We start from the raw sequence: 15,802 nt of genomic DNA, 5'->3' as shown, positions 1-15,802 counted from the left end.
GGCGCACGAGTGGCAACTGGTCGCCACGCCTCTGAAGCTGTGTTGAATGCGCAGGTCTCCTCTGCTCCCCATCCCTTTGGTTTTTGAGCATGGGGTGTATTTGCTGAGGAAATGGGTTACTGGCCCTGAGGAGTCTGCCAGCTGAGTCCTGTGCTGTTGTCCCCAGGTGTCCTGCCTTCCTGGACAGGGAGCTCAGATCTAGAGGCCGAGTCAGGCTCGGGTTCAAGAACCCCTCCGGGTGGCTTGGCGCACTTCCCCAGGGAGGCACCTCGTGACGCCGCCTCTGTCCCCTGGGGTTAGCAGCCCGGGATGGTCACTGCAGAGGTCCTCTGAGCAGGTCAGCCTTGCAAAAATGGTGACTTTGCATTTCTTCATTCTTTCCTCATTCATTAGCTGCTATCCTTCTAAAAAGAAAAACAGAACAAAACTAAAAAAGCTTTTCTTCATAAACTAGTTGGTTACCTGAGGAATAAAAGTTTGATGTACATTGTTGGCCAGTTTTCAAAATAATGATTGGGTTTTCCAGCATTCCCCAACATTAAACAATGAACAGTTTTTTGTTTTAATCTCTTATATTTTAAAAATTTACTTATTTATCCTTATTGTTGAAATTATTGCAGATGTTTCCCCTTTTACCCCCATTAACCCCCTCCCCGCTTCCATCCCCCTCCTGCCTTCCCCACACTGTTGTCTGTGTCCATTGGTTGTGCACATATGCGTATCAGTTCTTTGGTTTATCTCTGCCCAGTACTGCCCCCTTCCCTCTGAGGTTTGTCAGAAAGAAAGATCTCTTACCCTTTGAGACAACATGGAGGGAGCTGGAGAGTTTTTTTTGTTGTTGTTTTTTTAAAAATTTTTTAAAACTTATTTTAGAGAGAGAGGAAGGGAGAGGGAGAGAGATAGAAACATCAATGAAAGAGAACATCGACTCGCTGCCTCCTGCATGCCCCCCACTGGGAATCAGGCCCACAACCTGGGCATGTGCCCTGACTGGGAATCGAACCGGCAACCTCTTGGTGCAGGGTCCACGCTCAACCACTGAGCCACACCGGCCGGTGGGACCTGGAGAGTATTATGTTGAGCAAAATAAGCCAGCGAGAGAAAGACAAATACCACATGATCTCACTTATGGAGTACAATGAACAAAATAAACTGACGATCAAAACAGATCCAGAGACATGGAAGTAGGGAATGGATTGAACAGCTTCTTTAAAAATAATCATTATGAAATCAAGCATTTAAACCTATTTCATGTGTTCCAATCCGTGACAGCTGTGTCTTCACGGATGTGCAGACTACCTTGTGTTTGGGAGGCCAGAGCCCCTCCCTGTCATTCATGAATGGTTTGTGTTTGCAACGTCCTTGCTCTCTGAGATGACAAGTGGTTCTAAGCTCATTTTCTACAGGTTTTGCCCAGATCTTGAATTCAGCCATTTCTCCGAGGAATCTGGTTCTTTTAGCAGGAAATGGGGTCCAGCTATCATAATCTGGGTGCAAAGAGTGCTTATTGCGACTGTGTTGGTTACAATGTTTAGGCCTATTCAATGTGGAGAGCTAGGAAATATTTATTTTTAAGATAAAAAACATCATGAGTTCATACTGATACTTCCTATTCTAAATCACAACCATTAGAACAATCATAACCTTATCTTTCTTGACTGTATCTCTTTTCTCCAATTTAAAACCCGATCACCAATTTATTTATTTATTTCCTTTATTGATTTTAGAGAGAGGGGAAGTGAGAGGGAAAGAGAGAGAAACCGATGAGAGAACATCAATTGGCCACCTCCTGCACATCCCCCACTGGGGATCAGGCCCACAACCTGGGGACGTGCCCTGAGCGGGAATCAAACCGGTGACTGCTTGGTACAGGGGTAGATGCTCAACCACTGACCAAGGACACTGACATAATTACCCAATATACACACAGTCTCCAAATCACAACATCAGTATCAAGAACAGCATGGTTACTGAGGACAGTGTAAGCTCTCGTGCAAGGGGCAGTTGCTTTGTTTTTGTTGTGTTTTGTGGTCTTCAGGGTATGTCCTCTAAGATATATAGAGTACAATTCATGTTTTATTTTTTTATCCTCACCGGAAGACAATTTTGCATTTATCTTCAGATAGAGGGGGAGGGAGAGAGGGGGCTAGAGAGAGAGAGAGAGACATGGATGTGAGAGAGACACATCGAGTGGCTGCCCCCCACATGCTGGGGCCAGGGACAAACTGCAACCGAGGAACGTGCCCTTAACGGGAACCGAACCCAGCACTCGCTAACCGCGGAGCCAAACCCACCACCAGCTGGTTTTCAGCATTGTTTAAAAATAAGTGGCTGCCCTGGCCGGGTTGGCTCAGCCCCACAGCGAGCATGCGCACTAGCAGGCTGCTCAGGACCCTCCTCCGTCAGGCCCCGCCCTGCACGGGCTCGGCCCGCCCCGCGCATGCGCAGCGGCGGCCCTCCGCTTCCCGTGGTGCCCCGCGCCGCGTTCGTCGGGATGGCGGGTGTTTTGTCGCAGGAGAGGTGCAAAGGCTGCTCCTCCGTCCACTGTGCGTGTGGCGACCGGGGCACGTGGAGCGAGCCCTCGCTGCTCAGCCAGCGGCTCTCGGAAGACTCGATGCGCCAGCAGCTGCTGCAGACGTGGACGAGCGCGCGCCACTCCCCGCGCGGCGCGGCGGACGAGGACCGGCCGCTGGTGTTCCTGTGCGCCGGCTGCCGGCGGCCGCTGGGCGACTCGCTGAGCTGGGTGACCAGCCCGGACGGCAGCTGCATCCTGCTGCGCAGTCAGTGGCGGGGCGGGGGGGCGGGGTCTTGGGGAGGTGTGGTGGGGCGGGGGCGGGGCCGCCGGGGCGCTGTGGGGGGCGGGGCCGCCGGGGCTTTGGGGCGCTGTGGGGGGGCGGGGCCGTGGGGCGCTGTGGGGGGGCGGGGCCGCCGGGGCCTTGGGGCGCTGTGGGGGGGCGGGGCCGGGCCGCCGGGGCGCTGTGGGGGGAGGGCGGCGGTCCCCGCAGCCCCTGCCCACGGACAGGCCCTTTCCGCGGCTCCTCCGTTCCCCAGCAGCGGCTGCGCGGTTGTGACGTCGGCCGGGGCCGGGCCACCCAGACCGTGCGCACCTGGGGCGCGGCCGCGCGGCGTGACCCCGCAGCCGGCGGGCCGTTCGGGGGCGCAGTGTCGCACCGGGCTTATGCAGGACACGAAGCTCTTCAGCAGCCCGTCCTGCGGGGGTGTCGGGAGGGTCAGCAGCGCCTCCGCGGTCTCGGCTGTCACGACCCCGGGGTGCAGGGCGCAAGGCCGCCGGCCGTGTTTTCCAAAGCGGAGCTTGGCGTGGAAGCGCCCAGGGCCCCATGGGCATCGCAGGGGAGGGAGGTCCCGCGGAGGAGCTGAGTCCTGGCCCCACGCGGGACCTGTGTGTCCTTCCCCGTGCCCTCGTCTTGTTGCTTCCACAGTGCTTCTTGGGGCAGCGGCTCACGTATGCGTCTTCTGCGTTGGTGTAAAAGTGGCTGTTCTTTTTGGGCTTGTTGGAGTTTCCTTCGTGGAGTGAAAAGTACTGGGAAGAAAGCAGGACAACCAGCCCGGCTAGTGTGGCTCAGGGGTGGAGCGTCAGCGCAGGGACCAAGGGTCTCGGGTTTGATTGCTGGACGAGAGCAGGTACCTGGGCTGTAGGTTCAAGCCCCAGCCCTGGTTGGCCTGGTGCGGGAGTTGGCCAGTCAGTGTGGCTCTCTCTCCCTCCCTTCCACTCTATGTAAAAATAAATGGAAAAATATCCTCCGGTGAGGATCAGCCAAAAAAAGGGAGGGCACTAGTGTCCCCCGTTACCGGAAACTTTCACATACTGGCTTTTAACACAAAGATGCATCAATTCATTAGCAGGAATTGCTGAGTCCTTTTTAGTTGTTGAACATAAGCCTGAGAACATATGTTTGCTATAGTAACTTAATTGGGATTAACCCTTTGATCTGTTTAAATCAAATAGTACAGAAGGGTGTGAACATGGAGGACTTACATCCCCCCTCTCTCAACCCTGACACTGTTGGAGCCCAGAGTTAGCATACCCTATTCTCATTTATACTTCTCTGGTAGGCTCCGTGCATGTATCCGCATATTTAAACACGTGAAATTCTAAAAACACATTTGAGATTATGTTATTTACATGTTAATTATTTTTCTGTTTCACACATATATGCTGGGTATTTCCCATGCTAGTGTATATAGATGTACTTTATAATTTTAGCAGGTTCTGTACCCTTGCTGACGCAGTACAGTGTGGTGATGGCCCCTCGACTGTTTGGGTTTGAATCCTGGCCAGCCACTTCCTAGCTGTGTCTCCTTGGGCAAGTTAGCCTCTCTGCCTCAGTTTTCTGCTCTGTGAAATGGGGATTTTACAAATTGATTTAACAAACCCCCACCACCACCACCAAAGATTAAAAAATGAACTCTTGGATTGATACTTGTTCTCTCCTACCCCAATTTGAGTTAGTTGAATTATTTTTACTTTGTCAAGATTCATAATATTTACATACTATTTTGTAGCTGTAGCATGATCATTTAGCTTGAGAGAAAGAAAGAAAGAAAGAAAGAAAGAAAGAAAGAAAGAAAGGTTGATTTAAAAGAAAGAGAGAAACATCGATTTGTTGTTTTACTTATTTGTGTATTGATTGATTGATTCTTATGTGTCCTGTCCAGGGATAGAACCTGCAACCTTTGTGTATTGGGATGAGTCTCTAACCAAGTGAGCTACCTGGCCAAGGCATCCCTTAACTTTAATGGAAGCTTTATATGAACTCATTTCTCCAGTCTGGAACTCTTACCAACATAAGATGGCTTATTAATAGCTTCCTTATTCCTGAGTTTATTTGATTAACTGACATCACTTGTCTCCCATCCTCAAGAAGACCTGAGGTTTTTGGGGTTTTTTTTGCATTTATCTTCAGATAGAGCAGGAGGGAGAGAGGGAGGAAGAGAGAGAGAGAGAACAACCCCAACCTCGGCTGGGGACAAATTACAACCGAGGTACGTAGCGGAAACCAAACCCGGGACTCTCTGGTCTACCGGCCGACACTCTAACTGCTGAGCCAAACCGGCCAGGGCAAGACTTCGGGTTTGAGTGCTGGGAATGTGTTCCCATTCTCATACACTGTATGGCAGCTGGGCAGTGCAGGGGGCGTGCTCGGGGCTGCTTGCAGGTGTGGAGCAGCTGGGAACAGGCCTTGAGGCTGGGGGCGCTGAAGAGAACGCAGCTGAGACCTGAGGAAGGAAGGATGGCCCGGCAGTCTGGGGCCTGGAGGCTGTTGTGTGGAACCAGAATCTTCCACTGAGTGAGGCGTTGAAGCAGCGGCCTGACGGGACCCAGACTTGAATGTGGAGGGAGCGTGGAAGGGGAGGCTGAGCGTGGAAGCGGGAGGTCAGGCGGGAGGTCAGTCAGGAGTCAGTGTGGCCATCCAGGCAGGAGGAGGCAGCGGTGGTTGGGGGCTGGAGGGAGAACGGACTTGTTAGCCTAGTGGGTGTGGGCAGCAGGATGGGGACATGAAGAATCAAAGGTGATACCCCAGGGTCTGATTTGAGCACCTGGATGGCTGGAAGTGGAATTTAGAGGAGGAGGTTTCGCCAAGACTGGCTGTTTTAGGTCCATGTCCCTTCTTCACCTGCCCCACCCCTGCTGCAGTGTGCCCTGAACCTGGATCTTCTAGGGGTGTTTCTTCTTCTGGGGTTCAGCTGTGACCCCCAGTGAAGTCACGGGCTCAGTGGTTTGGGGCTGGCTGCCTGAGGACTCTCGGTTACATTAGGAAGCAGCTCTGCATGGAGATTGGAGGGTGGCGCTGGCTTCAGCGTCGTCTTGGTTCTGATCCCAGCTTCACTGTGCCGGCAGGTTCTCGGGAGTCTTCGCACTGAGGTGCTGATTGCTGCAAGTTTCACTGTCGACTGACCTTTTCCCTCTAACTTCAGTCATTTGAATGGTTTTCTGGAGAGGGAAGGAAATGACTCTTCTTTTACAAATATTTTTATTGATTTCTAGAGGGAGAGGAAGGGAAAGGGAGAGAGAAGTATCGATGAGAGAAATATCCTTTGGCTGGCTCATTCGTGCTCCCTACTGGGGATGGAGCCCAAAACACAGGCATGTGCCCTGACCGGGAATTGAACTGGAACCTCTCAGTCCGTGGACGACACTCAGTCCACTGAGCCACACCAGCTGGGCTGGGCTTTTATTTTTTTCTGGTCTTCTGAGTTCTAGAATAAAGTTGAATTAGAAGTTCTCCGCCCTGGTCAGGGTGTGTGCAGGAGGCAACCAGTCCATGTGTGTCTCTCACATGGGTGTTTTTTTCCTCTCTTCCCCCTCCCTTCCTCTCTTCACTCTCTAAAATCAATGGAAAAATATACTTGAGTGAAGATTTAAAAAAAAAAAACTTAAGAAAGAGAAGTTCTGTGAATGCGTGTGCGTCACGACGAGCCACATCGATCGGTCACTGTCACCTCTGCAGGTGTTTCCAGCGCTGTCGCTGTGGGTAAGGAGCCGGTCCTGTCCAGGCGGGAGAATGAAAACGGCTGGTGAGTAAGGCTGCCACTGCGGTGCGTGTGTTAGAGAGGATGCTGCTTTTCAGATCGAAATCTTTGACAAGGTGATCACCAGTGAGGTTGCTGGGGATAGAACTTTTCCCACGGTAATCAGTATAAAATCAGTCGTCGTAATTTATCAGTTCTTGGGTGATGGGGATCGCCTTTAGATGTTGAAGTGGAAGTTTCTGTTTCTGAAGGCACATTATGACGCTCCCTTCTTGGTGCTAAAGAAAATCGAAAATAAAAATAGAAACAGCCCTGGCCAGTTTGGCTCAGCGGTTGGAGCGTCAGCCTGCGGTCCAGGGAGTCCCAGGTTCGGTTCCCGCTAAGGGCATGTACCTCGGTTGCAGTTTGTCCCCGGCCCTGGTTGGGTTGTGCGGGTGGCAGCCACTCGATGTGTCCCTTTCACATTGATATTTCTCTCTCTCCCTCTCTCTCCTTCCCGCTCTATCTGAACAAAAATGGAAAAATGTCCTCGGGTGAGGATAAAAAAAAAGTAGAAAAAGAAAATATCTGTATCTTGAAATCTCAGAGCCAAAGGGTCTTAGACCAGTGCTGCCCACCTTTTCATGTCATGGTCCCGGTAGAAGATGCTGATACCACACGGACACACACACCGCACACGGCCTGCTGAGGTAAATAGACAAGGCCGCGCACAGCCAGAAAGGACGGCCCGGGGGCCACCCACGGTGGCGGGATCAGTGTCTCGGCGCCCTGCTCCTGTCCGCTTGAGCGGCCTCTCAGCAGACTGACCGGGCAGCTCTGCCTCGTGCGGTTGTTGCCCGGAGCGCGTCCTCCTGGTGTCCCAGAGTAACTTTCTGGGGCTCACAGACAGACAGACAGACAGACAGTAAACCCGCGCTCGCGCGCGTGTGTATTTTTTTTTCTTAATCCTCACCCGAGGATATTTTTCTATTTGTCTTCAGATAGAGGAGGAGGGAGGGAGGAAGAGAGAGAGAGAGAAACATCATCGTAAGAAGGACACATCGACTGGTTGCCTCTCGCACGACCCTGACCAGGGCAGGGAAGAACCACAACCAAGGTACGTGCCCTTGACCAGAATTGAACCCACGACTCATTGGTCCACGGGCCAACGCTCTAACCACTGAGCCAAACCGGCCAGGGCAATCATATGTATTTTAAATGTATTTAAAGTACTGGTTTTTCATTTTTAATAAAGCTAGACTGTCGTATTCAAGTAAAGTATATTTCAGTGTAAAATTGCTCTACTTAAGGCGAATGAAATTCCTGAAACAGGTCGTATGTGGATGTAACCGAAATGTGCTCTGGCTTGCAGGCGATTAAAATTCGGAAAACCCAGCCTTGGGTTATTTCTCCTTTTGTACATGAAGGAAGTGGGCCCGGGGAGCTGAGGTCACGGGGCCGCCTAGCTGGGAGCCAGGATGGCGCACATGTCTCCTGTTGCCTGCAGAGTGCTCTCTCCTCTGCTTCCCAGCTCTGGTCGTCCGATGTCCCCTTCACGGGGTTGTCATACCGCAGCCAGCTGAGCTGTCCTGTACTGCATATTTGTCATCTGTTGACTCAGAGTTTTTGTATTATGTACTGTGATAGATAATCACAATTTTAAAAAAAATGTCATCAGCCCTGGTGGGTGTGGCTCAGTGGGTTGAGCATCATCCTGTGCCAGTCGCCAGTTCCATTCCTGGTCCGGGCACATACCTAGGGTTGTGGGTTCGATCCCCAGTAGGGCGCATGCAGGAGTCAGCTGGTTGATGTTCTGCTCTCACATTGATGTTTCTCTCTCCCTCTCCCTTCCTCTCTCTAAAACATTAAACAACTGTCATTATGTTCTAGCTGAGATATTGTTGCCTGGCTGGTTCTTAGACTGAGGGCTGTTCTCTGTCTCTTAAAAGATTTGTAACTGAGATTTGTGTTAAAGACATTCTAGCACCAAACTGAAACTTGCTTTTTTTATAACCAGGAATGCCAGAGAGTTGGGAAGGGAGTGGCTTTCCCCCTTTGAGCCCGTGTTCAGTCCTGCTCGCGTGTCCCTGGAGCCAGCACCGTAGGATGGTGCGTTGTCTCGCGTCTCAGCCGGGGCACGCTGCACGCTCCTGGCGACACCGTTAGACCGTTGAGCAGGCGGCCAGCGAGCGCGAGTGGGTAGAGACGGGTTCTGAAGGCTGCAGTGCTGCTTCCTGTTTTCATTCGGACCCTGTCACTTGTCAGGTGTCTCACCAGCTAACCATTCCTTGTTTAAAATCACCTTGTGATTTCCGGGTCTGCTTTCTCCACGTGGCTCAGTGCCGAGGGCTCCTCCGGGCCCGCCTTGCCGCTGCGTCTCTTCGCGGCTGCCCAGGGAGTGCGGTGGCTTTGTGTCTTCAGTGGCGCTCGGCTTGACTTTGCTAGTTCAGGATGAGGCGGTCTTGTCCACTGGTCAGTGTACTTCATGCTCTAGCTTATCTGAGCGTCCTTTCCTGTGTGATGGCGCTGTGCTCGGGGTCCGTTCAGGCTGGCGACGGTGGCGCCTCGTGATCTCGGAGTCCGACGTGTGGCCTGGATTGCCCTGGTCAGCGCTGGCGGGGTAGGTGTTTCCTCCTGGGGCCTGTGTTTCTCATGTGGAACGACGCAGAAGCTTCTGGCAGCCCTGCACGACCTCGGCCTGTCATCCAGCTATGGCACCACCAGGGAGAAATCGTCATTGTGTTTGTGTTGCTCCTGTTGCCGCGGTAACAGGTGTCGTGTCTGCTGAAGAGGAACGCGGTCTGCACTGTAGTCTGCATCGTGGTCGGCTCCACTTTGCCTGATGGTGGGGGGCTATTCAGTTATTACAGGAGGCTCACGCCAATGTGGTGACGTGCTTTTGAAGTAAGAGCTGTCTTTTGTGCTGTGTGCTCACGCTCGCGGTCACGACTGGATTTAGATCCCCAGTCATCAACTTGCTGTGTGTGGGACTGTTTTCTGTACAGCTGTTTAGAGAATGTAGGTTTGGATGGGTTCCTTTGACAGGGCATTTAGGAGACGGGTCCTGAGTTAAAAGAGACGTGAATCGGCATAGGTGGGGGCGGGGCACGTGTGTTCATATGAGCCTGAATTGGAAAGTAATGGGAACAGAGGGATAATCCTGTGGAGAAATAATGGTGAATTAGTAAGTAAGATATTTGTGAATTACCTTTGTGGAACACATCTGTATGATAGAAGTGTGTTAGTGTCAAAATGTAAATTTTTTAAAAAATCCCCACCCAAGGACATTTTTCCATTTATCTTCAGATAGACTGTGAGGTGGGGAGAGAACGAGAGAGAGAAACGTTGATGTAAAAAAGACACATCAACTGGTTGCGAGGGCCGGGCCCCAAACCACAATGTGCCCTTGTCCTGACTCAAACCTGCGACTCTGGTCCACAGACTGACATTCTAACCGCCGAGTCAAACCGGCCAGGACAAAATGTAAATTTTTAAAAATAAGGGAACAAATACATCATGAGCACATGTCAGGTCTGCGAGCTCAATGGTGAGGGAACCAGGGTGCAGCAAAGCCTGTTTGGGGGAGGCTACTCTCTAGGGCGGGCCTGGCCGGCGGCCTGCGGGTGGGTGAGACCCGAGCCCCTGGCTTCTCTCTTCCTCCGGCAGAGGGCGTCCGTGCAGACAGGAGCTGTAGCTCGTCCTCCTTCTTTCTGGAGCCGCCCTCTGAGTTTCGCTTGCCTGGGGCGAATCAGTAGTAAGTGGCGGACGAGCTAGGACACCTCCATGGCAGCAGACTGGCCTACGGGCCGGGCCGGACGCCTGCTTCGTAAACGCATTTCTACTGGAGCACAGACGATGCCCTGTGCAGCCGCAGGCTGACATGCTTGTTCTCGGATCACTGCAGACACAGGCGCCCACCTCTGCCCCAGAGCGCTGACGATCCGTGGTGGGCTTGGTGGACAGCGCAATGTTGAAAGGGCACATAGAGTCTTTTTGTCTCAATTCCAAATTTGAGATCATCTTTAACAGTGCCAGATGGAGGCATTTCCGTCGCAGCACCACCGTGGTGTCCCAGCAGCGCCCGCGTGTGCCCTGGTCACCAGGTGCTTGCGGCAGTGTGTCTGGAGGGGACTGAGCGTGCCTGACAGTAGTGCTCCCTTGTGCATGCGCAGGGCTCAGCTGGGCAGGAGCAACGTGCCGCAGCAGCTTGCGGGTTGTTGTAACGGTGGGGCTTGTGCGCTTCTCCCCTGCAGCGTGCTGGAGACTTTGCACTGCGCGGGGTGCGCGCTCAGCCTCGGCTACATATACCGGTGCACGCCCGACCACCTGGACTACAAGAGGGACCTGTTTTGCCTCAAAGTTGAAGCCACTGAAAGGTAAGTCTGACATATAAGCAGATACCTCATAACGAGTTCTCAGAGTTGTTGGCAGAGAAGTTGGCATGAAAACATCAGAACTGCCCTGGCCGGTTTGGCTCAGCGGCTGGAACATCGGCCTGCGGACCGGAAAGTCTCGGGTTCGGTTCCCACGAGGGGCGCGTACCAAAAAAAGAAAACATCAGAACTGAGTCCAACTTTGGTTAGTGTAGTAAAGCCAGTGATTGGGCAAGTCAGACATTCTGAACTGTACGGGGAAAACACTTTGAGAGCGTTTTTCAGAGTAAAGTATCTTCAGTGGTTCTTAAAAATCAAATTTTTCAATGGGGGGAGAAAAGAAACATCTGTAACAAAAATAAATTAATAAAGTAAATAAATAAAAAAAAATTAAATTTAGTCCTGGCCGGTTGGCTCAGTGTCGGCCTGTGGACCAGAGAGACCCGGGTTTGGTTCCTGCGAAGGGCACGCACCTCTGTTGCAGTTTGTCGTCGGCCCTGGTTGGGGTCATTGGGTGGCAGCCAGTTGATGTGTCTCTCTCACGATGTTTCTTTCTCTTTCTTCCTCCTTCTCTCCCTCCCGCTCTGTCTGGAAATAAAAATGCAAAGAAATGTCCTTGGGTGAGGATTTTAAAAAATCTAATTTAATTTAATAGGATTTTTAAAGCAATTGTGTGGATCAATACATTTTATCCGTTTAGTTTTCCCCTCGGTTTTTGGCTTAGAATGCCTTGAAGAAATAGGAATTTCGAAACTGGTTCATGAAGTAGTCCCTCTGGTGTTCTGGAAAAGCAGAGGTACAAAGCCCAGCCACTTCTGTCTTTGTGAGTCCAGCAAAGAAGTCATCTTCCACTCTTTTGAAAGGTGCAGGGGGTGCCTTGACCCTCTGGGATTTCTAGAAAATGTTAGGAAGCAAGGTGAGTTAGGGTCTGGGACACTTTCAGTTTTCTTAATGGCCTTCCAATTCATTTGCCTTTTTATATATATATATACACACACACACACACATATATTTTTTATTTTATTTTTTTTTGCCTCACCCAAGGACATTTTTGCATTTATCCTCAGCTAGAGCGGGAGGGAGAGAGGGAGGGAGAGAGAGAGAAACATCCTCACATCGACTGGCCGCCACCCACACAACTGCAACCAGGGCCGGGACAGACTGCAGCCGAGGTACATGCCCTCAGCGGGAACCAGACCCGGGTCTCTCTGGACCACAGGCCGACTGACACTCTAACCTCTGAGCCAAACCGGCCAGGGCTCATTCGCCTTTTTTAATCGGAAACACAAATTAAATAAATTAATGGACGCTACTGTATTTTCACTTCATCCTGGAAAAGATGGAACCCTTAAGGCATTCAAGATGCCTAAGAAACCTTACATCCCAGGACAGAGGAACCACTTACGAGGTTAGTGCCTGTATTGGGATGACTCGAGGATTTTTCATTCCTGTGGAATTTCTTAGATTTTTCTCTTTAAAAAATTTAAAACTCTAATTTTATTATAATTTCTCTTCTAATTATTCTTTGATAAGTGCAGTTTCACAACCTTTTTTAAAACTGGAAAGGTTTAGATCAAATTTTTATTTTTTTTTATTTTTTTCTTAATTGATTTTAGAGAGAGGGGAAGGGACAAGGAGAGAGAGACAGAAACATCGATGAGAGAGAACATTGATTGGCCACTCCTGCACGCCCCCCACTGGGGATCAGGCCCAGAACCTGGACGTGTGCCGACCGGAATCGAACCAGTGACTTCTTGGTGCAGGGTCGACGCTCAACCACTGAGCCACACCAGCCGGGCTAGATCAGATTTTTAAAATCTGCAAACTTTTTACAGCTTTTACGCACAAGAATACTGTGAGTGTGGCTCATGGTGTAAAGCACGTGGGTCTCTGCAGAGAGCAGGTCTGCTCCGGCTTCCACAAGCGAATAGGAGCCCAGCTGAAAACAGGCGCTGCTTCACCTTGAGACCTCGACACAGGTCTGCGGAGACCAAGTGAGGAAGAGGCGGCTGTACAGACAGGAGATCTCAGCACAGAGGGAATGGGGAGGGGATCTGCCCAAGGAGCAGGAGTGGAAGGGGGAGGGGATCTGCGGGGGGCGGGGGGCACGAGTGGAAGCTGTTCTGGGCAAACCTGGACCGCTAAGGAGCCTGGTTTGTTCCGAAGTGGACGCCCTCTGTCATGTAAACTTACCGCTTTATAAAATAGTGCTGTTTAATTTCTCCACCTCCTCTTACTTTTTCCTTTTAAACAGGTTAATTGCCTGCTGCAGTGTTGCCCCGTGCTGTTCTTAGGTATCTAATGAGCAGGGTGTTCACGACAGGACTGTTCTAATTAGATGCAGGAGGTGACACACGGAGTTGCTTGTGGGTGACTGACTGCCGCTAAATAAATGCAGCTGAGCCCAGTGTTCTTCCCTGAACACTGGCACCGCCGCCCTCGCTGTCAGCTGCTACTTGGTTCCCCCACTGGCCTGCTGTCCCCGCTGGCCGGCCAGGCTCTGTCCCAGTGGCTCCTGCCCCCGAGCCCAGCAGAATGGAACTTGGAACAAGTCTGTTGAGGTTGCCCAGATTTGGGTCATCAAGAGCTGATTCCACAAATTATGATTTACTGACAGTGAAATTTGAAAGTACACGTGTTCCTGAAATGTAAAGAAACTTTAAAAGCCTGGCCGGTGTGACTCACTGGTTGAGCGTCGACCCCGCACCAAGAGCTCACTGGTTCGATTCCTGGTCAGGGCCCAGGCCCAGGTTGTGGGCCTGATCCCCAGTGGGGGGCGTGCAGGAGGCGGCCAGTCCATGTTCTCTCATCCATGTTTCTCTCTCCCGCTCCCTACCTCTCTCTGAAATCAGTCAAGGGCGTGCAGGAGGCGGCCAGTCCATGTTCTCTCATCCATGTTTCTCTCTCCCGCTCCCTACCTCTCTCTGAAATCAGTCAAGGGCGTGCAGGAGGCGGCCAGTTGATGTTCTCTCATCCATGTTTCTCTCTCCCGCTCCCTTCCTCTCTCTGAAATCAGTCAAGGGCGTGCAGGAGGCGGCCAGTCGATGTTCTCTCATCCATGTTTCTGTCTCTCCCGCTCCCTACCTCTCTCTGAAATCAGTCAAGGGAAAACATTTCAGAAAGGAGCTTCAGAACAGAAGCCTGAGCTGTGAGTGCCGGTGTGCCGCCTGCCGACCCCAGGAACGGGCGGACAGCTGAGCGTGGGGGCCACATGGGGTGTCCCAGCAGAGCCTTTGTGGAGGAAACGTGACTTTTTTTGTTCTTTTATTCCTCACTTGAGGATTTGTTTCTACTTATTATCTGATAGAGCAGGAGGGAGGGAGGGAAAGCGAGAGAGAGAAACATGGATGACAGAGCCTCCCACACGACCCAACCAGGGCCAGGGACAAACAACAACCAAGGTACGCGCCCTTGACCGGAATCGAACCTGCGACTCATTGGTCCGCGGGCCGATGCTCTGTCTGCTGAGCCACACTGGCCAGGGTGGAAAACGTGGTTTTGGGTCGCGTGGCTGCTAACAAACATGGTTGTGTTACGTGTCGACTAGGTGCTGACATGCAGTGTCGTATGCTTGGGATTTTAATATGATTGACGAACACAAATTCAATGTACACTCACCTTTTGTGTTTTAACTTTGTACTGCAGTTATGTTCTAGGGTCCTCTGAGAAGCAGATCGTGTCGGAAGATAAAGAACTTTTCAACCTGGAGAGCAGAGTCGAAATAGAGAATTCTCTGAAGCAGGTAACGCGGCTGTGGCCTCCTCCGCTGAGCCTGTGTGGCCGGGCTCGCACCGCACTGTGTCCTCAGGCGTTCGGAAGGCCGAGTCTTGGGGACAAACTGCCAATTAAACAAACGCTGTATAGAAAGAAGATAATGAGCCGTTTCATGCCGAAATCGAAGTAGTATATGTTCTTGTTCTAAGACTGCTAAGCTGTAGGAATTTCCGTTTGAGTCAGGTCGCTCTTGCCCTTGCCCCGCTCTGGGGTGGGCAGTCTGCGGGTGGGCGTCACATCGTCCCCGGCCAGAGGCAGGCGGAGGGACCGGAAGGGCTCTCGATGGGCTCAGAACTGCTGCTCACAGACTGTGTCCTGTTTACGTAAAACTCAGTTTAAATAGTTTTACTAAATACACATTGCTGTCTACGTGTAAAGCATGACATTCAGCAGTTGTATTACTGATGTAGATTTTAATCACTTAACCATGTACGATTTTAATCATAATCATGCCATTTTTTTTCGTGTTCCTTTTTATCTGCATTAGATGGAAGATGTTTTGAAAGTGTTGCAAACGAAGCTGCAGGACGTGGAGACAAAACTGTCCTCCAGTTCCCACGCTGAGACCTCCTGCGAGTCTCCCGTCTAGACTTCCGTGCCGACGGTGGTCTCTGCAGGTAGCGGTTCTCGGCGTAACTACCTGCTCGGACTGGGGGGAGTCTCACCGGCTGTGTGCACTGTGTTCTTTTCACTGATCAGGTGAAAGTAATCGTGGCTGTACTGGATGGGAAAGAGGTGATTGTTTTCCAGATTGGAATTTCAAACCAATTTAATACTTACTGGAAATAGAATTTAGGAGTTTCTATTCAGATAAGAAGCTGCCATGATTTTCTGAATTGTTTTCTTCTTTGTAACAAATTCATTCTTCATTTTGTACTTTTTAAAAATGTCTCTTTCCCCTTTAATACTTGGAATGGGAATAGTATGTACTGTTGAGGGGAGAGGTGATGGTGGTGGTGGTCCCTGTGCCTGTGCTCTGGGGATGTGCCCGCAGCCCCGGAGGGCCGGCCAGCGCGGGGACCTGACGTGGCGCGGAGCTGTGCCCGGGAAGGGCATGCCCTTGTCCCTGGGCGCTGACTGCCTCCAGCTCTGCGGCACGTCTGCTAGGAAAGAAGAAGTGGTCACTCTGGGGGGGTTTCCACGGTGCTCAGCCCCCAGTTTTCTGGAATGAGACGTGCGGGGGC

At 51.5% G+C, this 15,802-nt stretch overlaps 1 protein-coding gene across 2 annotated transcripts; it reads left to right on the top strand.

The window, feature by feature from the left end:
- The first annotated feature begins 2,481 nt into the window (after positions 1-2,481).
- Positions 2,482-15,381, top strand: MIS18A (MIS18 kinetochore protein A). 2 transcript variants are annotated; one of them, XM_036243073.1, is made up of 5 exons: positions 2,482-2,780; positions 6,471-6,537; positions 10,725-10,847; positions 14,490-14,586; positions 15,106-15,381. In XM_036243073.1, exons 1-5 carry the CDS (start codon positions 2,495-2,497, stop codon positions 15,205-15,207), a joined length of 675 nt encoding a protein of 224 aa, XP_036098966.1. In that variant the 5' UTR covers positions 2,482-2,494; the 3' UTR covers positions 15,208-15,381. The 2 variants fall into 2 exon arrangements, 1 of the variants encoding a protein (XP_036098966.1); XR_004956814.1 differs by lacking the exon at positions 2,482-2,780 and adding an exon at positions 12,184-12,252 and having other exon boundaries at positions 6,436-6,537; positions 15,106-15,120.
- Positions 15,382-15,802: the final 421 nt, after the last annotated feature.

Source organism: Molossus molossus, unplaced genomic scaffold, assembly GCF_014108415.1.
Source record: "Molossus molossus isolate mMolMol1 unplaced genomic scaffold, mMolMol1.p scaffold_m16_p_5, whole genome shotgun sequence".
NCBI classification, from domain to species: Eukaryota; Metazoa; Chordata; class Mammalia; order Chiroptera; family Molossidae; genus Molossus; species Molossus molossus.
The sequence above is the reverse complement of the archived record's forward strand: the minus strand, read 5'-3'. Positions and strand labels throughout refer to the sequence as shown.